The 23,995-nt window shown below is 45.1% G+C and overlaps 1 protein-coding gene across 2 annotated transcripts in view; it reads right to left on the reverse strand.

Annotated features, from left to right (window-relative positions):
* Nucleotides 1-23,995, reverse strand: part of MSH6 (mutS homolog 6) — a 103,362-nt gene that overhangs the window by 33,480 nt on the left and 45,887 nt on the right. Inside the window, exon 2 of one of the 2 annotated variants that reach the window (XM_060412203.1) lies at nucleotides 8,843-8,897. The exons of the other annotated variant lie outside the window; for it this stretch is intronic. Within the exon in view, the coding sequence (XP_060268186.1) occupies nucleotides 8,843-8,897 (55 nt within the window). The remainder of the gene's footprint in view (nucleotides 1-8,842; nucleotides 8,898-23,995) is intronic. 2 annotated transcript variants of the gene reach the window in all.

Here is a 23,995-nt window from a genome sequence, read left to right on the forward strand (position 1 = left end):
GCCTTTGACTGTGTGGATCACAACAAATTGTGGAAAATTCCTAAAGAGATGGGAATACCAGACCACCTTACCTGCCTCCTGAGAAATCTGTATGCTGGTCAAGAAGCTACAGTTAGAACCAGACATGAAACAACGGACTGGTTTCAAATTGGGAAAGAAGTGCAACAAGGATTTATATCGTCACCTTGCTTATTTAACTTATATGCAAGAGTACATCATGGGAAATGCCAGGCTGGATGAAGCACAAGCTGGAATCAAGGTTGCCAGGAGAAATATAAATAACCTCAGATACACAGATGACACCACCCTTATGGCAGAAAGTGAAGAAGAACTAAAGAGTCTCTTGATGAAGGGCAAAGAGGAGAGTCAAAAAGCTGGCTTAAAACTCAACATTTAGGAAACTAAGATCATGGTATCTGGTCCCATTAATTCACGGCAAATAGATGGGGAAACAATAGAAACAGTGACAGACTTTATTTTTTGGCTCCAAAATCACTGCAGATGGTGACTGCAGCCATGAAATTGAAAGATGCTTGCTCCTTGGAAGAAAAGCTATGACCAACCTAGACAGCATATTAGAGAGCAGAGACATTACTTTGCCAACAAAGGTCTATCTGGTCAAACCCATGGTTGTTCCAGTAGTCACGTATGGATGTGAGAGTTGGACTATAAAGAAAGCTGAGCACTGAAGAATTGATGGTTTGTTTTTTTTTTTTTTTTTTCTACCTGCACTATAAGCACTTTAAGAATTGATGGTTTTGAACTGTGGTGTTGGAAAAGACTCTTGAGAGTCTTTTGGACTGCAAGAGGATCGAACCAATCAATCCTAAAGAATATCAGTCCTGAATATTCATTGAAAGGACTGATGCTAAAGCTGAAACTCCAATGCTTTGGCCACCTGATGCAAAGAACTGACTTATTTGAAAAGACCCTGATGCTGGGAAGGATTGAAGGCGAGAGGAAAAAGGGACAACAGAGGATGAGATGGTTGGATGGCATCCCCAACTCAATGGACATGAGTCTGAGTAAGCTCCAAGAGTTGGTGATGGACAGGGAAGCCTGGCCTGCCAGTCCATGGGGTCTCAAAGAATCGGACACGACTGAGCAACTGAATTGAACTGAAAGACCTGTTCCACCAGTTTCCCTGGAGCACAAAGTGTCCCATTCTCCACCCTGAGCTCCCTTCAGCGTGAGTCGAAGGGCAACAGCTGCAGCAGAACAGAATTCAGTCCCCACAGCAGCAGATGGCAAATGGCCTTGGCAGGCACAAATTTGTAGTTGACAAGCCTCATAGATTATGTTAGATCATTTTGATATGGATTTAGTCTGGTACCATGGTTCCCAAACTGGGAAACAAAGCATCCCAGGGAACAAGAGCAAATCCATCATGGGTATTTTTAAATTTCAAGGGAAATTCAGCAGCACCTGTCAAACACTGTACAAGACTGCTAACTTCAGGTAGTTCACAGTTTCAACATGAAATCATGCTACATTGCTTTTAATGATATCGTTGGGGAAGAAAAACAACATTTCCTCTACCATCTTAGGTTCAGTTTGGGTTATCTGCAAACTAAACTGACAAAAGAGATTAGCAAAAGGAAAAGTTTACTTTTGGAAACAATGCGAATACATGCAGAAGTGCTCAGTGGGGAAAGAAAAGACTTCTACAGTGAGGACAAATAGGTTTCTTTGGAAAGACAAATGGGTTTTTAGGAGGGCAAATAGGAGACCAAAAAGGTAGCGACTTAGCACATACACACAAGCATGGTATTCCGAATAGGTCTCCTGACTAATATCTCTGTGAAACTGTTTTTTGGTGTTTTCTATGATAAAAAGCAAGTACTATGTAGAATGAGTGTTTGTGCTCCATGCTCAGTTGTGCCTGACATTTTGCAACCCCATGGAGTGTAGCCTGCTGGGTTCCTCTGTCCATGGGATTTTCCAGGCAAGAGTACTGGAGTGGGTTAGCATTTCCTCCTCCAGGGGGTCTTCTGCATTGCCATCAGATTCTTTATGGCTGAGCCATCAGGGATGCCCCTAGGATACATGTGATGGTGTTCAAATCCAATTTTAAAGTTTGAGAAGTTGTGCAGTGCCCAGCCAGCACACGCATCTCAATACTATGTATAGGTTATTTAAGAATGAAATTAAAATATTATTTTTCCTTTTATGTGTATTCCCCCCACCAAAACAACTCCTAAATTGTTAGAACATAAATCCTTTTTTAAAAAATAATTATAAAAAATTTTTTTGGCTATGCTGGGTCTTCATTGGTGTGCAGGCTTTCTCCAATTGCAACAAGCGGGAGCTACTCTCTAGCTGTGGTACTCAGGCACTGTGGTGGCTTCTGTTATTGTAGAGCACAGGCTCTGGAGCATCAGGGCTTCAGTAGCTTCAGCTCCCAGGCTCTAAAGCACAGGCTTAATGGTTATGGTGCACCATCTTAGCTCTTCCACAGCATGCAGGATCTTCCTGGATCAGGGATAGAACCTGTGTCTCCTGCACTGGAAGGCAGATTCTTTACCACTGAGCCATGAGGGAAGCCCCATAAATGCTTAGTAAGTTATGAACATAAAAATATATGGGACTGTTGAGTATGTCTTTTGGCCTAGGAGGCTTGGTGCAGAAAGTAAAAGCACCAGGGTTTAGTTTTGATGAACCCCTGTTTAGTGGTTGAAAGTTCTGTTTGCAAACTTCATGTGTTCAAATCCCAGCTGAGTTGCTTGCTGACTACGTGCTTTTCTTGGACAAGTTATAATATTTAACATCTCTGTGCTTCAGTTTCTTCATCTGTAAATTGGGAATGATGATAACAGGACCTAACAGGGCTAAAAGACGCTTACTCCTTGGAAGAAAAGTTATGACCAACCTAGATAGCATATTCAAAAGCAGAGACATTACTTTGCCGACTAAGGTCCATCTAGTCAAGGCTATGGTTTTTCCTGTGGTCATGTATGGATGTGAGAGTTGGACTGTGAAGAAGGCTGAGCGCCGAAGAATTTATGTTTTTGAACTGTGGTGTTGGAGAAGACTCTTGAGAGTCCCTTGGACTGCAAGGAGATCCAACCAGTCCATTCTGAAGGAGATCAGCCCTGGGATTTCTCTGGAAGGAATGATGCTAAAGCTGAAACTCCAATACTTTGGCCACCTCATGCGAAGAGTTGACTCATTGGAAAAGACTCTGATGCTGGGAGGGAATGGGGGCAGAAGGAGAAGGGGACGACCGAGGATGAGATGGCTGGATGGCATCACGGACTCGATGGATGTGAGTCTGAGTGAATTCCGGGAGATGGTGATGGACAGGGAGGCCTGGTGTGCTGCGATTCATGGGGTCGCAAAGAGTCGGACATGACTGAGCGACTGAACTGAACTGAACTGAACTGAACAGGGCTGTGGTAAAGATTGAGTGGGATGGCATTGTGAAGCCCTCAGTCCAGTGCCTGCCCCCCATCCCCATCTGGCACACCAATTAATGGGGTAGAGTTACATAAAGAAGGCTCTGAAAGTTTTCCGAAGAATGCAGTGTTCTGTGTTCCTGCTCCACCCATCCCAGGATCAGGCTGACTGAATAATCCTTCCCTTTGTCTTAGGCCTTGGGAGATAAAGTCAAGTCTGGAAAAAGAAGGGAGGGTTTTATGAGGTCCTCATCCTAGCCCAATCAGTCTGACAGTACCAGGTTTTCTTGGCCAGTTGCACAGGAGACTCTAAGGTATGGAGGAACCAGGGACCAAACAAAGGAAACCAAAGAAAACCTACAGTCCTGTGCTTGGTGGGAGGGTGGAGTTTAGAAAAAATTTACCTGAAGCCATGTTTGGGTGGCTCAGTGGGTAAAGAATCCATCCGCCTTCAAAGCATTAGACGCAGGAGACAGTTGGTTCCATTGCTTGGTCAGGAAAATCCCCCTGGAGAAGGAAATGGCAACCCACTCCAGTATTTTTGCCCGGAAATCCTGTGGACAGAGGAGCCTGGCGGGCCACAGTCCATGGGGTCACAAAAGAGTCGGACATGACTAAGCAGCTGAACATACAAAGCAAAGCAAAGCAAACTACAAAGTTTCCACCTTTTATTACACACATAAAGACGTGACGTGGTGTGTCAAAAAAACCCTTATGTAATGTAGTGCACTTGGGTTGTTAACTGAAGCTGCTTCTCTGTATCAAAGTGAATTAGAAGGTCCAGGTAAGGGGGTGAGGAGCAGTGTTTCATTCCTGATGTTGTTCAGTCACTAAGTCATGTCCGACTCTTTGACACCAATGGACTGCAGCAAGGTTCCCTGTCCTCCACTATCTCCCAGAGCTTACTCAAACTCATGTCCATTGAGTCAGTGATGCCATCCAACCATCTCATCCTCTGTCGCCCCTTCTCCTCCTGCCCTCAGTCTTTCCCAGCATCAGGGTTTTTTCTAATGAATCAGTTCTTTGCATCAGGTGGCCAAAGTATTGGAACTTCAGCTGCAGCATCAATCCTTCCAATGAATATTCAGGGTTGATTTCCTTTAGGATTGACTGGTTTGATCTCCTTGAAGTCCAAGGGACTCTCAAGAGTCTTCTCCAACACCACAGTTTCAAAGCATCCGTTCTTCATTTATTACTGATGACACAACTTCATAAAGCAAAGTTTCTGATGGTGTCTGATTTTAGAGGCCAAGACTTCTCTCAGTGAGTAAGAAAGCAGGAGTCCTCATGCCACTCTGCTGCTGTTAACTTGTCCTTGGGAGAAATAAGTCTTTCCTGTTCAGCTCTGTAACTGGCTTTATCTTTATTATCCCAACCAAAAGAATGGCAGGGCACATTTTTAACTTCTCATGCTTTCTCACTGCTAATTTTTGCTCTCTCAATCTTGAGAATGAGGAGGAGTGGAACTTCATGGTGGCCAGGTAGGAGAAGACAACAGCAGCATCTTTCTTTCAGGCAGCAAGGGGACAAAAACCAAAGGTGCCTGTGTATTCCCACCAACACCCTGACAGGTGCAGAGGCTGAGTGACTGGCTGGGGGAGGCGGGGGCCCTTGACCAACTGGAGAGAGGGGAGGTCTTGCACAGCCTGGGGCACTCCCCTGCCCCACCCCAGCATTCCTCTCTCTTGGAACATCTTCTCTGTTATCTCAAGAATCAGGGGACATTGCGGGGAGGGGAGGGCTAACACAGTCATTTCTCTGGTTCCCAGAGCCATCGTGGGTAGAATTGCCAGATGTTTTTCTAATTACTAGTGCAACTCTTTTAGGTTGAATGTGTTCTCAGCTTCAGATCTCCACAATCTGGCCCCAGTCTCCCTTCCCAGCTGACTGCCATTCCCACCCTCTGCCTTCCCTGTCCTGGTGTCATCCTCTCCCCTGAAGCCACACAGACCTGGTTTCAATCCCAGTGAAAAGAAGGATAGTGAAGTCACTCAGTCGTGTCCAACTCTTGGCGACCGCATGGACTGTACCCCACCAGGCTCCTCCATCCATTGAATTTTCTAGGCAAGAGTAATGGAGTGGGTTGTCATTTCCTTCTCCAGGGGATCTTCCCGGCCCAGGGAGCAAACCCAGGTCTCCCACATTGTGGGCAGATGCTTTACCGTCTGAGGCACCTGAGATTACAGGGAATCCCATGTAACCTCATATACAAACGGTGGAGGCCTGTATAAATTATTTGCCCTGGAGCCCTGATCTCCCAATCTGATAAATGGGGCCAACAATACCTACCTCATACGGTTATTGGGAGAATGGAATGAGATGAAGACAGTTACCAAATACATAATTTGTGCCCTATAAATATAAGTCACTTCACTTTCACGTGCTGTTTCTGCCCCCTGCAACACTCTTGCTCACTTTTCCTTCACCGTTCCCAATCCAAATGGAACCAAGCAGAGCCCTGCCCCCTCGCCCAGGTGCAAAGGCCCCTCCATGCTGCCTGCCTCTTGTTTGTAGAGAAGCTGAAGTCTCCCAGTCCCCCCTCTACCCCACTCCAACTCCCCCACCCCATCACAAAAAAAGCAGGCTCAAGCAGCTAATGATTAGACAGTAGAGTCACAGAAGCCTTCAGTGTCTGATGCATGTTCCTGAGTCATTTTACAGCTACGGTAACTGCCCACCAGAGGGGAAAGTTACCTGCATGATGACAGCCATAGCATTAGCTGCTCCGTCTTGAGCGGTACTGAGCCTATGGCTACTACTGAACCTATGAGCCAATGTCAAGAACCCTTAAGAGAATGGAATTAACACTGTTGCTCACAGTACTCTATATCTTGTGGGCATCAAAGTAATTATAGCTTGCTCTGTCTGTGTATGTAAGCAGGCAACTAAAATTGTCAGCAAAGAGACACTACTGTCGCATGTTGACATCTTTTGCTCTGTATCGGCATGGCATGAAGAGCTTAAGATAGATCTTTACCCCTAGTCCCATAGAAATGGAATAATGCTCTGATAAGTGGGGATTTGTAAGCAGATTTTGGCAGCAGAGCTCTTTGCTCTGCAGGGGGCCTCTTTTGTCTTGTCACTTTAGCAAAACTATGTTGTAACTAACCTTCAACCAGGCACTCCCACCCTCCACTCTTCTCTGGCCCAAGCAAACATTGCAAATCTTTGATCACACAATTCCTTGCCTAAATACACTGGTTCTTTCCATAGATCAAAGAAACAGAAATGAAGAATAAGTCATTAACCAATGACCTGATTTCTTAAATTCCCCTTCAGTAATCTCACAAACAAACTGCATAAACAAGATAACATCTAAAGTAAGATCTCTGAGGAGTCAACAAGGCTGCATCAGTGGGAGATGGCAATGAGTCTGATCCTGTATTTCCATAATTAACTGAAATTGCTTCCCCCTTTCCCTTTCAAAACTTTCAGGGCTGAGCAGAATCTTGGGTTTGGGATGCAAAATCTTTGAATTTTAGGATCCATCTTTCCCCCTGGAATGTCAGCTGATTAAAAGCAGTGCTTTCCATTTCTACCAACATTGCCTCCTAAGCATTGATTTTCATTCAGGTGGCAAGCAGCTGGACCTGAGTTTGGTAATACAAAAAGCGTTCACCAGCTCAGTAAAAGTCCCTGCCCAGCCAAGTCCCTCCTCTGAACATATCATCCCCCAATCAAGTAGCTTCAGTTTCAAAGAATGGCCTCCTGGGTCCCCAGATATGGAGCTGTGATTTGAAAGCTGTGGCATGTATCCTGGGATACATCTCAGGTTATGATTTGCCATCTCATGGTGAGTGGGAGAATGATTGAACTGGATAAGACCCAGCAATACCTTCTGGGGCCTTTCCTGGCCAGGCCTTCCCATATCCTCTGCTTTAGCTCCTCCCTTAAGTTAAGTCGCTCGCTCAGTCATGTCTCTTTTGATACCCCGTGGACTGTAGCCCACCAGGCTCCTCCATCCATGGGATTCTCCAGGCAAGAATACTGGAGTGGGTTGCCATTTCCTTCTCCAGGGGATCTTCCTGACCCAGGGATCGAACCCAGGTCTCCCACATTGCAGGCAGACGCTTTGACCTCTGAGCCTCCCTTAAAAGTACCTAGATAAAAGTTATTTGATGCAAATTCCTGAGTTGTTTTGCAGAAGTGAAAATTTTCCCACCAAAAGGAAGATCTCTTTGAAGACCCAGAGCACATAGCCTCGGGCCTCCCGGAACCTAAGGACTGATAAGGCTAACCCCTGTGACACACCCTGCCTCACTATTAGCCAATCAGAGAACTGTGAGCACTGATTGCACACCTCACAATGCCTCTCCCCCACCAACTGCCCTTTAAAAATGCTTTGCTGAAACCCCATGGTGGCTCAGCGGGTAAAGAATCGGCCACAATGTGGAAAACCTGGGTTCGATCCCTGGGTTGGGAAGATCTCCTGGAGAAGGGAAAGGCAACCCACTTCAGTATTCAGGCCTGGAGAATTCCGTGGACTATTGTCCATGGGGTCCATAGGGTCTCTGAGAGTCAGGCATGGCTAGCAACTTTCATTTCACTTCACTGCTGGGGAGCGTGAGGCTTCTCAGGGCACGAGTCACCTCATCTCCTGCAATAAATCTTTCTCTGATCCGAATTCTGACCTTTCAGTTTGTTTGGTTTCCCTGTAAGTTGAGTACACGAACTTGTGTTAACACTGGGACCCACCCAGAACCTGAAAATTGGTATGAAGATGATTTTAAACGGAAGACATTTGAAATTCAATAGCTGCAGACAAAAGCCATCTCACAGCATCTTTCATCTACTAAAAGCAGAAACTTCTGAGAAATGAGAACTACCATAAATTCCCTCTTTGGGGCGAGTCTGCTCCCAGGAGAAAGACCAAGAAAAATTGTATCATAAATCCCCTCTCCTGGGAAGTTTTATGGCTCTGAAGACAGAAAGACCACTGGCACCTACATAAACAAACACTGTCACAGACTTTCTTGTTGGCCTTTTGCTCTCCTAAAAACCCATTTGTCTTTCCAAAGGAAATCTGTCCATTCTTCTCATAGGAAACTTTCCTAGCCCTCCCTTTTCCCTATGTGGGGGTGGGGAAAGTTTCCCTTCCCTTCTAAGGTTCTTTGGCTGGTCTAGTAATTAAATTGACATAAGATAGATTAACAGGAGAAAAACAAAAGTTTAATAATGTGTATACACCCTTTGGTTGCAAAGAGTCAGAAATGATGACTGAAGCGACTTAGCACACACACACGCATACACACACCCTTTACACATAGGAGAACCCAAGAAAACTGAGTAAGTTTCTGAAATGGCCAAAGCCATTGTCTTAAATACATCTTCAGCTAAAGACAAAAGAAGATAGAAGATGGTGGCAGGCAGGGAAATCAGTGATGGAAGGTAATCATGCAAAGCACAGTGAACAAGGGTAAGGTTGTTATGAAGAATTAAGTACATACCTTCTTCATTGTTAATCGGTCATCCTCCTCTTCGTGGTAGAAAGAAGGAGATACCCTTATGAAAGGAGGGAGATTTCTCTCTTAAATGTAAATATTTCTTGCAAAAGTATAACTTCTACTTAGTTTTTAGAGATTTTCCTCTGTCTGCTGTTTCTTAAAAGTATAAAAAAAATTTAAAAGTCTAAAATAATATACCGAAGAGGCACATCTTGGGGCGGTATATTTTGTGTCCCCTCTAAGTTAGATATTGTTTGAAAAAACAAAAAAACAACAACAACCGGCCCCAAATAGAGACATGGAATTCTCCAGGCAAGAATACTGGAATGGGTTGCCATTTCCTCCTCCAGGGGATCCTCTTGACCCAGGGATCAACCTGCGTCTCCTGCATTGCAGGCTGATTCTTTTCCACTGAGACATCACGGAAGCCTCGGTATGATAGTTGATAGAATTGAGGTAAACGTTTGTTTTTTTTAATTAATATATATGATGGAGAAGGAAATGGCAACCCACTCCAGTACTCTTGCCTAGAGAATCCCAGGGACAGAGGAGTGTGGTAGGCTACAGTCCGCATGGCCACAAGAGTCGGACACGACTTAGCAACTAAACCACCACATGTTATAGATAAGAACATGTCAAAATCTTAAGTCTACCATTGCAAAAGATTGTGTATCTATGTCACAATTATAAAAAATAAAAGATAACGTGTCGTTTTTTATGTTAAATTTATGTGTCAAAAATGGAACATACAGTAAATATTTCACATAAAATCTAATAGTATACATTAAAAAAGAAAAAACAATTAGTACATTTGAATGAACTTTATGTAAGATGGTTACATCTCTTTTGCCTGGTTATATTGTAGAATAGACATTATGTCTTATTGGGGAATGGTTCCCCTGCCTGGTGTTATAAATCTGCCCCTAGGGCAATATTAATTAACCATATTAAAGGAAACCAACAAGGTTACCTGAGCCCACACAATATGAAATAAAAACTGGGGGCTAATATTCAGGGGCTAATAAAAGCAATAATGGAGGATTTTCTCTGCCCCGAGGGTGGATTGGTCTAGGTTTGACTCGTACACTCAGAAGGAAGGTCTTTGTTGAATGCCTTGTGCAAATTTCGAAGGCACGATAAATTGAACTCCGAAGTTCTAGGACACAGAACTCTGTTTTTTGGTCATGCTATGAGGCAAGTGGGATCTTAGTTCCTTGACAAAGAATAAAACCCATGTGGCCTGTAGTGGAAGAACAGTCCAGTCTTAACAACTGGACCACCAGGAAGTCCCAGGAATATAGAACTCTTGATTTTCAGTTTATTTGGAAACATTCTCAGTGATATAAAAAAGCAAATTAAAGAAAATGTAGTTGGGCAAATCAAAATTTGTTGTCTTTTAGGTGGCAAACCAGTTTTTGGGGATTAAGAGTTTGGATTCTGGGACCCAGATTTATCACTTATCAGCCATGTGACGTTAGGTGTTTGAAAGAGCCACATCTGTAACATAGGCAAATAAGTACTGTAACATCTGTACCATGAGGCATGAGTACTCTTACTGGGTTGTTGTGAGACTTAAACAAGTTAGTACCCGTGAAGTGGGACTTCCCTGGTGGTCCAGTGGCTAAAATGTCATGCTCCCAATGCAGGGGGCCTGGTTGGATCCCTGGTCAGGAAACTAGATACACACGCTACAACTAAGATCCCACATGTGCAACAAAGATCAAAGATCCTGCATGCTGGAACTAAGACCTTGTACAAACAAGTAAATTAAAAAAAAAAAAAATCATCCATAAAGGGCTCAGCACTGTCCAGCAGCATAATCACTATATCGTGGTAGTTGTTGTTGCTCTTATTATTATTACTATTTTTAAGGCACTTGCCTGAGGACCTTCTGATTAGAACTGAAATGAACATACTTTCCTGTCCCTGTTGAACAATACTAGGACCAAGCAAAAATAATCTAGCTGCTTGCTCCAGGAAATATCTGCTCCTGAAAGATAAGATTACAAACTAACCAAGCAGACAATTTATCAAGACTAACAGCTGGCTCATCAAGACTCTTTCAGGACCCCTGCCTTCATGACCCACCCATCTATTAAGTCATAAATTGCACCCACCCAACCAGTTTCTTCCTTTGTAAGACCCAACCTCAAAATACCTTTTTCTGGAGTTCTACCCCCATATATCCAATTACCTGGTTGTCTCACGGGCAGATCAAAATTAACATATTGAAAGCTGAACTCTTTTTTAATATTTTTTGGTTGCACCAAGTGGCTCAGAATCTTGGTTCCCCAACTGAGGCAGGAGATAGATGGGCTCCTGGTTATACGCTTACAACTGGCCTCCTATTTACATTTCATGGGGCAGGAAATAGTGGGCTTCAGGCAGGATGCTTACAACTCATCTCTTATTTGCATTTCCTGAGACGTGAGATAGGTAGGTTTCCAGGTTAGACTTTTAAAATTAACCTCTTGTTTACCCTCCTGAATAATATTAACAACAGAGACAGAGTAAATAGCCAAATTTGTCTCTTGTGGAGGCCTTAGAATAATAGTCATGACAAGGACAAAGAGGGGCAAAACCTTGTTTGAGTAAATGATCCAGAGATCACTGCTCACCACACTTTCTTGGGACAAGCGAGACATTACACATGTGCAGAAAGGTTCCTTGAGGGTCAAGTGACAGGACAACGCCAGGCCATAATGAGTCTTGCTTCTCCCAGACGCCTTTGCATCGAGACCCATCTTGACTGAGAGATGCATGTACACCGAGAGTGATGGTGCTGAGACAAATTAGCCAGGAGGAGAGAAACAAGATGACTGGCCAGAAGGAAGACAAAGACTCAGAAAATCACCCCCTTAAAGTTCCCAAAGGCACAGACTCCCTCTCTGAGTCCCCTTGAGCATCTTTCCACATGTACTTTGCTTTTCTTTTTACTTTTCTCTTTACCTCCTGCCTCCTTGGCTGAATTCTTCCCTGACAAGGCAGGCAAGAACTGAAGATTTAGGCCCTAGCCATGTGCCTCTGTAGTCTAGTAGTTAGGGTTCCCGGTAAGGGAACTAACTGTTTCCAGCTACTTCTTACTGCTGCTTACTGTGAGCTGCTGCTCACTACTTCGAGCATCAAAATCACAACCAGGGACCGAACCTGGGCCCTTGTCAGGGAAAGTACACAGTCCCCACAACAGGCCAACCAGGGGATTCCCAAAAGCTGAACTCTAGATCCCTCCATCCATCCTGTTCTCTGCCTCTTCTCCATCTAAGAGACAGCTCTCTGCTCACCCAGTTGCTTAAGCTAGACACCGTGGTATCTCCCCCTGTCCACATCCAAAACCTCACATAACACAAACTGTCCCCTCCCATCTCTCTACCACTCTTAGTATCCTCTGTCGAGAAGAAAACGTTCCTCTTCCCTTCTAGGTTCTTCTGGTTGGTCTAAGAATTAAATTGACATGAGACTGATTAACAGGAGAAAACCAAACTTAATTTTGAATGTATGGCAACCCCATGTACATGAAAGGTTCAGAGACAGAAAGGTAAAAGGGGGTCTGTATTCCATCCTGAGCTAAGGAATGTTATAGGGGCGTGGGGCTTTCCAGGACAGGACGATCATGGATGATAAGAACAATAAGGGTTTGGTAATTAGATATTTGTCTTACATATAGATGGAGCCACTTAGATAAAATTTATCTCTGAGAATAACTGATTTTTTTTCTGGAAAAAATTCCAAATTTAAATGCTTCTAGGTAGTTAAGGGAGGGGCAGTCATTTCTCTTGAACCTGCAGGGTCTCAGTTGCCTTTAGTCCAAAATAATCCTCATGCTAAAGTGATACGTGTTGGGGGAGGTTTGCTCTAACCCCTACACCTCCTCCTAACTTGACTCCCTGCTTTTGCTCTTATCTCCCTAACATTCATTCTCCATGTAATAGCCAGAGTGACCTTTCAAAAGCACAAATCATATCATGTCACCTCCTCTCAGTAGAACTTGGCAGTGAATTCCCATCACCTTTGGATTACAATCCGAAATCATATCACTGGTCCTGCCGTTTCCCCAATCTTATTTTATGCCAACACGTTTCTATACTTCAGCCATTTGGAGCCTCTACCTTGGCTGGCCTTTCTACCACTGGCTCCTTCTCATCCTCCAGGTCTTTGGTAACTTAAAACATGTCCTACTGACTATTCTAATCCAAAGCACCAATCACACTTTCTAGTTCTATTTATTTGTTTATATATTGCTTTTCTTCCCCACCGTACTCCAAGCTCTGTACAGCGAACACCCAGAACGATGCCTGTGTATCTTTGGCCTTTGTGGCAAGTTGATTGCATTAATGCCCCTCTTTCTTCCTGCAGTTTTGTAGGCTCCTCCCACATTGGCTCTGGGCTCACTGTGTGGCTTTGGCCAATGAAACGTTAGCAAACATGACTGTAAGTAGAGGCTTGAAAAGCATACGCACAGTTCCACTTGCCTTTCTGCAAAATTGGTCTGGTGGTTTTTTAGTTGATAAGTCATGTCTGACTCTTATGACCCCATGCAGTATAGCCCGCCAGGCTCCTGTGTCCATAGGATTACACAGGAAAGAATACTGGAGTCAGCTGCCATTTTATTCAAGTTAAAGCATTAGTCATTCTGTCATGTCTGACGCTTTGCAACCCCAGGGACTGTAACCCACCAGTCTCCTCTGTCCATGGACTTCTCCAGGCAAGAATACTGGAGTGGGTAGCCATTCCCTTCTCTAGGGGATCTTCCCAACACAGGGATAAAACCCAGGTCTCTTGCATTGCAGGTAGATTCTTTGGGTCCTGCCATGCCATGAGAATATGCCTTGATATACTGCTGAAAAGATGTGAGAAGTAGAAGAGAAGATCTGAGTCCAGCCTAGCTGAGGCCATTCATAGCTAGCAGAGCCTCAGATGTGCCATGGAGCCAGTCAAGATCAGCAGAGCCACCTGACCTGCAGCTGATTGCAGACTCTTAAGCCACCTGAGGCCAAAAAACCAACCTATAGACTCATGAGCAACAATAATTACTTTGTTTTTTAATAATTACTATGTTTTTGAATAATACAGCATCATTGTGACAACATAACTGATTTAGCATTCAAATATTTGTTGGCTAGGTGAGTATTAGTGAATTTTAGATGCTAGAGCAGGGCTGGAGAAGGCAATGGCACCCCACTCCAGTACTCTTGCCTGGAAAATCCCATGGATGGAGGAGCCTGGTAGGCTGCAGTCCATGGGGTCATGAAGAGTTGGACACGACTGAGCGACTTCACTTTCACTTCTCACTTTCATGCATTGGAGAAGGAAATGGCAACCCACTCCAGTGTTCTTGCCTGGAGAATCCCAGGGACGGGGGAGCCTGGTGGGCTACCGTCTATGGGGTCGCAGAGTCGGACACAGCTGAAGTGACTTAGCAGCAGCAGTAGCAGCAGAGCAGGGCAGGAAATACAGCAGGTTTCTGTGGGCTTAAAATGATAGGGATAGACAGAAGGGACAAAGTAGATGATTAAGTGGTTAATCCCATTAGGGAATCATAAGTAGAAAAAAAGGTATGGGTGATACCTGCGAGCTAATGATGACTCAAGAAAGCAGGCTTGTTTTCCCACAAAACCATGCAGCAGAAGCATGAGAACCGCCCCCAATCAATAAACTAACGGTGGAATGAGACCTGTATTCTGCCCAGTGAGGCCAAAATCATTCCTAGAACATGCTGTTCTGTGCACACGAAAAACAAAGAGAGAGGAAAATGTGACATCATGCTGACACCTGAGATGATTTACCACATTTTAGTGTATGAAACTGGACTATGAAAGCCCAGTGTGACCATACAGTGACAAGGAAACTCTCCTGCTCAATGTGGAGGAGGAACTGACGATGGAAGTTTGATATCTGTTCAAGAATGAGGAAGAAGGTGGTCTTCTTCCCCTTCCCACTTTTCCTTTGATTATAAAAATAAGGCCCACCCAGCTTTGGGGGCTGCACTTCCTTGCCTGCCTCTTTGTGTCTCCCACAAGCGACCTATACAAATAAATCTCTTCTTGCCGGTCACTTTGCCTCTCACTGTCGTTGAATTATTTCTGCACCGAGACAAAGAACCTGAACATCGTTAAGTCCTGAGATGAGTTCTATCATTTCAGAGCTCAGGTGCATGCTTGCTAAGTCACTTCAGTGGTGTCTGACTCTTTGTGACCCCATGGACTGTGGCCGCCAGGCTCCTCTGTCCATGGGATTCTCTAGGCAAGAATACTGGAGTGAGTTGCCATGCCCTCCTCCAGGGGATTTTCCCCACTCAGGGATCAAACCCACGTCTCTTAAGTCTCCTCCATTGGCAGGTGGGTTCTTTACCACTAACGCCACCTAATTAAAAAGACAATGGGCTTGAATCCTGTCCCATGGGTTCAAGTCCCATCCAAGCAGAAGTACAGTTTCAAAGGGACCTCCCTACAGCACATCCCCTATAGGGAGCTTTCTGTGGGTTCAGTTAGCTCTACTGCTCTTTCTGGTTATGTAGGAAGCCAGGGTTTGGTGGGAATGTTCCAGAATGGAGGTACCCAGGGCTAGAGTGAGGCTTATATTAGTTTTCTGTTGCTGCATAAGAAATTACCATACAATGAGCAGTTTAAAACAATACCAGTGTATGGTCTCAATACCAATGTATTGAGAGGAGTCTGAGCACAGAGTACCTGTGTCCTGTGGGCAGGATCTCACCATCTGGAATCATGGTGTCTGCTAGGGCTGTGACCTCACCTGGGTCCTTGAGTCCTCTTCAAGGCTCAGTGAGGCCTCAGGGTAAGCAACTCTTTACAGGACACTGAAAACAGGGCCTCAGCAGGAAGCCCCTTTTCCTCCTGTCACTTTAGCAAAGCTAAGAATACATTGTAACTAACTTTTAAGCCAGGTGTCCCCAGCTCTACTCATCCTGACCCAAGCACATCTTTCAGATCTCTTAATCACACAATTCCTCGCCTAACTTGTCGATTCTTTCTGTAAATCACAGAAGTAGAAATGAAGGGTAATTGACAGATGACCAGATCTCTTCCCTGGCTTCTGCTTTAGTGATCTCCCCAACAAACTGTGTGAACCAAATAACATTGAGAGGGGTCAACAAGCCACAGTGGGGAATGGCAATGACTCTGACCCCCATCTCAGTGATTAAATGCGATAGCTTCTCTGTTTCCCTTTAGAATTTACATGGCCGAGCAGAATATTTAGAGATGGTTTTCTGGGGACGCTGAGTTCACTGTCTTCCCAGATTGCCAGCGTTCTGATTAAAGGAGCTTTTTTCTTTTGCCTTTTTGAAACCGTCTACTTCAGATTGGGACTTGAACCCAGCCAAAACCCTGCTTGGGCCTCTAACCTCTGTGGCTAGGACTTGAACCCAGCTAAAACCTACAGTCTTCCAGCTGAGCTCACTGACCTGGTTGCAGGACCTAATGAAGCTCAGGTTCTTGATGCCTCATCACAGAAGGAATTCAGTGAGAGACAAAGTGATGGGTAAGAAGTGGATTTATTCAGAGAGGAGCATAGTCCACAGATAGAGTGTGGGCCATCACAGAGGGCAAGTGCAGCAGCCTTGAAATGTGGTGTAGTTAGCTTTTTGGGCTGGGTAATGTCCTAGGCTAATGAGTGGAAGGATTATTCCAACTCTTTTGGGAAAGGGGTGGGGCCATTGCCATTTCCAGGGGTTGGGCCATTGCCCAGTGTTTGGTCTTTGATGGTTGATCTTGAAACAGTCATGGCACCTCTGGGTGTGTCATTTAGCTTGCTGATGTGTTACAGTAGCTTATACTGAGGATAGAAGTCTAGTTAAGTTGATTTGTCTGCCGTCTTGGACCCATTTGGTTCTAATCAATTTATGTTGTGCCCTCGGGCTACGTTATTCTTTCAGAGTTGTGCCCTGCCTTCTTCCTTCCTGTTTCAGTTTGTGAATATGTAATTGATTTTGTCAGCAGTGAGCAGTGGGACTTGAATCATCAGATTCACCCCACAGTATTAGGGGTCCAACACACAGTGAAAGGTCTTCTGGGTCCAGATGGAGAAGGGGCCCTGGAGAGACACCCCCAACACTTCGTCAAGGATTTTCAGAGGAAACGGCCACAGAGGTTTTCCTTATGGGCTGAGGTGGGGGGCACTCTCTGAGCTGTGTGGCTGTGTTCAGGCATGTTGCCTCAAGGGCCTGAGAAAGCAGGGCCCACATGGATCATGTTTCTGACCTTCAGCACTTGATATATCATGGTACAAGTTAGGGCACAGCAAATCTCTGGGTAAGGAATGAGTCCCCAGGGGGCCATGTGGAGCCTGCAAAGCACCAGTTCAAGGTCAGTTGCTCAGTCGTGTCTGACTCTTTGTGACCCCATGGACTGCAGCACGCCAGGCTTCCCTGTCCATCACCAACTCCCGGAGTTTAATCAAACTCATGTCCATCGAGTTGGTGATGCCATCTAACCATCTCATCCTCTGTCACCCCCTTCTCCCCCTGCTCTCAACCTTTCCTAGCATCAGGGTCTTTTCCAACAAGTCAGTTCTTCACATCAGGTGGCCAAAGTATTGGAGTTTCAGCTTCAGCATCAGTCCTTTCAATGAACACCCAGGGCTGATCTCCTTTAGGATGGACTGGTTGGATCTCCTTGCAGTCCAAGGGACTCTCAAGAGTCTTCTCCAACAGCACAGTTCAAAAGCATCGATTCTTTGGCTCTTAGCTTTCTTCATAGTCCTACTCTCACATCCATACATGACTATTGGACAAACCATAGCTTTGACTAGATGGACCTTTGTTGGCAAAGTAATGTCTCTGCATTTTAATATGCTGTCTTGGTTGGTCATTACTTTTCTTCCAAGAAGCAAGCATCTTTTAATTTCATGGCCGTAGTCACCATCTGCAGTGATTTTGGAGCCCCCCAAAATAAAGTCTGTCACTGTTTCCATTGTTTCCCCATCTACTTCCCATGAAGTGATGGGACTGGATGCCATGATCTTAGTTTTCTGAATGTTGAGTTTTAAGCCAGCTTTTTCACTATCCTCTTTCACCTTCATCAAAAGGTTCTTTAGTTTTTCTTCACTTTCTGCTATAAGGGTGGTGTCATCTGCATATCTGAGGTTATTGATATTTCTCCCAGCAATCTTGATTCCAGCTTGTGCTTCATTTAGTCCATCATTTCTCATGATGTACTCTGCATTTAAGTTAAATAAGCAGGGTGACAATATACAGCCTTGATGTACTCCTTTCCTGATTTGGAACCAGTTTGTTGTTCCATGTCTAGTTCTAACTCTTGCTTCTTGACCTGCATACAGGTTTCTCAGGAGGCAGGTCAGGTGGTCTGGTATTCCCATCTCTTTCAGAATTTTCCAGTTTGTTGTGATCCACATAGTCAAAGGTGTTGACATACTCAATAAAGCAGTAGAGGTTTTTCTGGAACTCTTTTGCTTTTTTGATGATCCAACAGATGTTGGCAATTTGATCTCTGGTTCCTCTGCCTTTTCTAAAACCAGCTTGAACATCTGGAAGTTCACAGTTCATCAACTGTTGAAGCCTGACTTGGAGAATTTTGAGCATTACTTTGCTAGCATGTGAGATGAGTGCAGTTGTGTGGTAGTTTGAACATTCTTTGGCATTACGGTTCTTTGGGATTAGAATGAAAACTGACCTTTTTCAGTTCTGTGGCCACTGCTGAGTTTTCCAGATTTGCTGGCATATTGAGTGCAGCACTTTCACAGCATCATCTTTCAGGATTTGAAATAGCTCAACTGGAATTCCATCACCTCCACTAGCTTTGTTCGTAGTGATGCTTTCTAAGGCCCACTTGACTTCACATTCCAGGATGTCTGGCTCTAGGTGACTGATCACACCATCATGATTATCTGGGTCATGAAGATCTTTTTTGTATAGTTCTTCTGTGTATTCTTGCCACCTCTTCTTAATATCTTCTGCTTCTGTTAGATCCATACCATTTCTGTCCTTTATTGTGCCCATCTTTACATGAACTGTTCCCTTGGTATTTCTAATTTTCTTGAGGAGATCTCTAGTCTTTCCCATTCTATTGTTTTCCTCTATTTCTTTGCATTGATCACTGAGGAAGGCTTTCTTATCTCTTCTTGCTGTTCTTTGGACCTCTGCATTCAAATGGGTTTATTTTTCCTTTTCTCCTTTGCCTGTAGCTTCTCTTCTTTTCACAGCTATTTGTAAGGCCTCCTCAGACAACCATTTTGCCTTTTTGAATTTCTTTTTCTTGGGCATGGTCTTGATCCTTGTCTCCTGTACAGTGTCATGAACAGGATTATGAACCCCCATTCATAATTCTTCAGGTACTCTATCTAACAGATCTAATCCCTTGAATCTATTTGTCACTTCCACTGTATAATCATAAGGGATTTGATTAAGGTCTTACCTGAATGACCAGTCCATCCTAAAGGAAATCAGTCCTGAATATTCATTGGAAGGACTGATGTTGAAGCTGAAACTCCAGTACTTTGGCTATCTGATGTGAAGAACTGACTCACTGGAAAAGACCCTGATGCTGGGAATGATTGAAGGCAGGAGGAGAAGGGGACAACAGAGGATGAAATATTTGGATGGCATCACCAACTCAATGGACATGAGTTTGAGTAATCTCCAGGAGTTGGTAATGAACAGGAAGGCCTAGCGTGCTGTGGTCCATGAGGTCGCAGAGTCAGACGCGACTGAGCGACTGAACTGAATTGAACTTTTACCTGAATGGTCTAGTGGTTTTCCCTACTTTATTCAATTTAAGTCCAACTTCAAAAAGCACTAAAGGCTTCCGCTAAAGAGCAGATTTACACAAAGGTGACTCATGGGACCCCAGGCTAGACATGGACCCCAGGCTAGACGTGGCTCCAGGGTAGACGTGGACTCTGGACATTAGTTTCAATGATGTCCTCACTTCAGTGCTGCCCTCAGATAGATGTGACTCTTCACACGCTGGAGTGGCACAGGGGCCAGGGGACCTAGGGCGCGGCAGGGGGTAGGAAGGCCCGGGTTTCAGCAGTCCTCCCTGGTGGCTCAGATGGAAAAGAATCTACCTGCAATGCAGGAAATGGTAACCCACTCCAATATTCTTGTCTGGAAAATTCCATGGACAGAGGAGCCTGGAGGGCTATAGTCCATGGGGTCGCAGAGTCAGATGTGTCTGAGTGACTAACACTTTTACTTTCACTTGTAACAGAGCAGGACCCTAGGTGCCTTCCTGGGACACATCCCACCTCCTCCCCACCCCACCCCCACCCCCGCCTCCGCCCCCACCCCCGCCATACCCTCTTCTGTAGCTCCTCTCAAAAGTCCCTAGTTAATTGTATCTGATGCACATTGTTTTATAATGTGAAAACCCTCATCAAATGGAAGAAGGTAACTATTTGGTGATCTTGAGCACATAGCCTCCAGGCCTACTGGAGCCTAAGGCTTACTAATGTTCACCCTGCAATACCACCCAGTCACCTGATCATCAACCAATCAGAGAATTGTGCCACAGCTGATCACATGCCCTCCAAGCCCCCCTCCCTCAACTGGCCCTTTGAAAATGCTTTCCTGAAACCCTTCAGAGAGTTCAGGATTTCTTTTTTAGATTAAAAAGAATTAATTAATTATTGAACCCATGTCCTCTGCATTGGCAGACAGATTCTTAACCACTGGCCCACCAGGGAGGTCCTGGAGTTCAGGCTTTTCTGAGTGCTAGCTGTCCTGGACTAGCTGTACAGCTTTGCAGTAAGCACTGCACTTTCCTTCACCGCAACCCTGCACAGTAGCACAGTAGATTGACTTTACTGCATAAGGGGTCCTTGAAGTTTCAGAGACTTAAGGATCTGCTATTTCGTACTATAGATTCTTTGCCATTACTTTGCCGACAAAGGTCCATCTAGTCAAAGTTATGGTTTTTCCAGTAGTCGTGTACGGATGTCAGAGCTGGACTATAAAGAAAGCTGAGCACCAAAGAACTGACACTTCTGAACTGTGGTGTTGGGGAAGACACCTGAGAGTCCCTTGGATTGCAAGGAGATCCAACCAGTCAATCCTAGAGGAAATCAGTCCTGAATATTCATTGGAAGGACTGAAACTGAAGCTGAAACTCCAATACTTTGGCCACCTGATGCGAAGAAATGACTCACTGGAAAAGACTCTGATGCTGGGAAAGATTGAAGGCAGGAGGAGAAGGGGACGACAGAGGATGAGATGGTTAGATGGCATCACCGATTCAATGGATGTGAGTTTGAGCAAGCTCTGGGAGTTGGTGATGGACAGGGAAGAGCAGTCCATGGGGTTGCAAAGAGTCGGACTGAACTAAACTGACCTGAAGGATCTGCTTTTTCCAGATCAGCCACCTGGGGGCAACAGAGTAGCTGACCCAGCGTGGGAATGAACCTCCGGTCCTGCTGAATGGCTTGAAAATCTCCTGGGTGGCTCTGGTCCGGGCTTCCTTCCCCATAGTTCCTGGGAGGATGTCAGCTCTCCAGGGGGGTCAGAACCAAGAACAGATGTCCTCCCTTGAGGCCCTGTGCTCGGTGCAGGAGCTGGACTGCCTGCAGCTGCAGGATGCTGCATGGCCACGAGGGGTCACTGCTCACCAGGCTCTTGAAGCAGAGGCAGCTGGCCGGGGCTTCACACCCCCACCTCCTCTCTCCACAAAGGTCCTAGGGCTCCCCGGTCTGTGCCCCATCCTCAGTTCATCAGCCAGCACTGCACACCCATTGCAATGGCCTTGTGGGGTCAGAGAAGGCGTATTGAAGTAGAGTACTCAGATAAAATATAGGATGTGTAATTGAATTTGAATTGCAAGCAAACAACGAATAATTTTTGAATATAAATATATTCCATATGATAGCATTGCTAAATCTGGTATCTCACCATGGAGTCAGACCCTTGCATTCAGATTCCAACCTCACTGTTCACTGAGTGATAGAAGCAATTCTCTTCATTTTTCTGAGCCCCTATTTCCTTATCTATAAAATGGCTAATGACACTTCATGGGGTTATATGAAGACTATCGTGTTCAGGTTAAGAACTCAATAAACCTTAGCCTGCTTTCTTTTCATTCCTTAGAAGCTATTGATCCTTGACTTCAGAGATATTGTATCTTCAAGCTAAAAATTGACCATAAAAAGGAGACTGCAGGAGGCAGGAGAGGCGAGGCTGTAGGTTGACAGAGAGAATGGAAACCATCTACAACCACCTTGTCCCCAGCCCACCACTCAGACTCTACAGTACTTGGTGTTGCTCTTCCAGTCTTTTTTTGGCCACACCCCACGGCAAGCAGGATTCCCCTTAAGTGGGAACTCAATCACTGGTTCTTCCACTGTCTTTATCAACCAGAACTCAGCACCATAGGAAACTTGCCAAAGAGATACAAATTACAAATAACTTCATTGTTCAATCCAGGAACTTCCTGAAAGACTTGTTTACATTTAAATGCCCCAGCGAGGCCTTAGGTTATGCACTGAGAGTTTTGGTTTTCATGATGGTGTAGGGAAGGCTACCAGCGTCTAGTTAGTGGGTAGAGGCGGTAATTCTACAATGAACTGGGCAACCACAAAGAATTATTCAGCCCCAAATGTCAGAAGTGTCAACATCGAGAATCTCTGACTTAAATGAACATCAAACTGTTCAACTCTTCAATAGTGGTAAATGAATTAGACCAGGCTCAGAGCCACCCAGAATTTTTTCAAGCCATTCATCTGGACTAGAGGTTCATTCCGGAGAAGGCACTGGCGATCCACTCCAGTACTCTTACCTGGTAGGCTGCAGTCCATGGGGTCGCTAAGAGTCGGACACGAATGAGCGACTGACTTCACTTTCACTTTTCACTTGCATGCATTAGAACAGGAAATGGCAACCCACTCCAGTGTTCTTGCCTGGAGAATCCCAGGGACGGGGGAGCCTGGTGGGCTGCCGTCTGTGGGGTCGCACAGAGTCGGACACGACTGAAGCCACTCAGCAGCAGCAGCAGCAGCAGAGAGGTTCATTCCTATGCTGGGTCAGCCACTCTGTTGCCCCCAGGTGGCAGATCTGCAAAAAGCAGATCCTTAAGTTCCTAAAACACCTGGAGTTCTCACCACGGTGAGAAGAGCAAACAGTCTTAAAGATCGTTTTGGTGATTATTCCAAGTTCCCACAGGTGCCTTTCCCACATCACTTGGCTGTAGGATCTGCTGTCCACAGGTCTCTTCATTCCTGGGGGGGAGGGTGATTCCTGGGTGGGGAGCTAGCCCCAGGTCTCTGGGAATGGGCCGGCCCCTCAGAACGGGCACGTCCTTTATAACAGCCTCTTCCCTATCCCTTGGGCCTGCCCATGTGTTCAGACTGCAGCCCCATCAAGATTCAGACTACAAAACAGGAGACTTGGGGTGTATCTCTGACTTTCCAGCTAGCCTGTCGGGAGATCCCTGGTAGATCTCTCTGAGTCCATGCCCCCAGAGGAGGACCCCTGCACGGATGAGGAGATAGAAACTGCAGGGCATTCTGAAGATTACAGAGGCAAGAAGTATCCCCCACCATTTGAAGAGGAAAAGTTAAAATTTTACATAACCTCCTGCTCCTTCTGCCTCTGTAACTCAGCTTGCTCCTTGCAAAATCTGGATCACATTGGTCAAGTAGTCTCAGAAAGTGGAGACTTATAATACTAGGAACTGGAGCTTATCTCATTCACCCTTGTCCTGCTCTCTGCAATTGCCCAGTCCCTGCAAACCTGCTTAATCATGCCTGTCCATGTAAATATCAGGCATCCTCCTCCCAATCTTGACTGCTGATCCCATGCGTGCAAAACCCCTTAATTTAAACCAGCCTATTAGCAGCTAGTGTTGCTCACTATAGTCTGTCTATAAAAACTCTGTAACCCTTTGGTTGGGGCTCAGAGCTTGAAGTGTTAACTCCTCTGGGCCCGCCAGCTTAATAAACACAAGTTCCCCAACTCTCTGAGTCTGGTGCTTGGTTTCTTGATTACTGGTTTCTGCAACACATTCACCCAGTGAGTTCCAACTCTCTGGCCCAGCTCATTTAAAAATAATTGAAAAACAGAGAAAACAAAGGAAGCTGTAAAAAAGAGGAAGCGCCCTGTTCCCAGCACCTGTTAACTTCTGGTGTATTTCACTTATGCATATAACCTATGATCATACACGCATAGCCCATGTATGAAGTTAAGATATAAGGTTA

This window comes from Ovis aries, chromosome 3 (genome assembly GCF_016772045.2).
Source record: "Ovis aries strain OAR_USU_Benz2616 breed Rambouillet chromosome 3, ARS-UI_Ramb_v3.0, whole genome shotgun sequence".
Taxonomy (NCBI): Eukaryota; Metazoa; Chordata; class Mammalia; order Artiodactyla; family Bovidae; genus Ovis; species Ovis aries.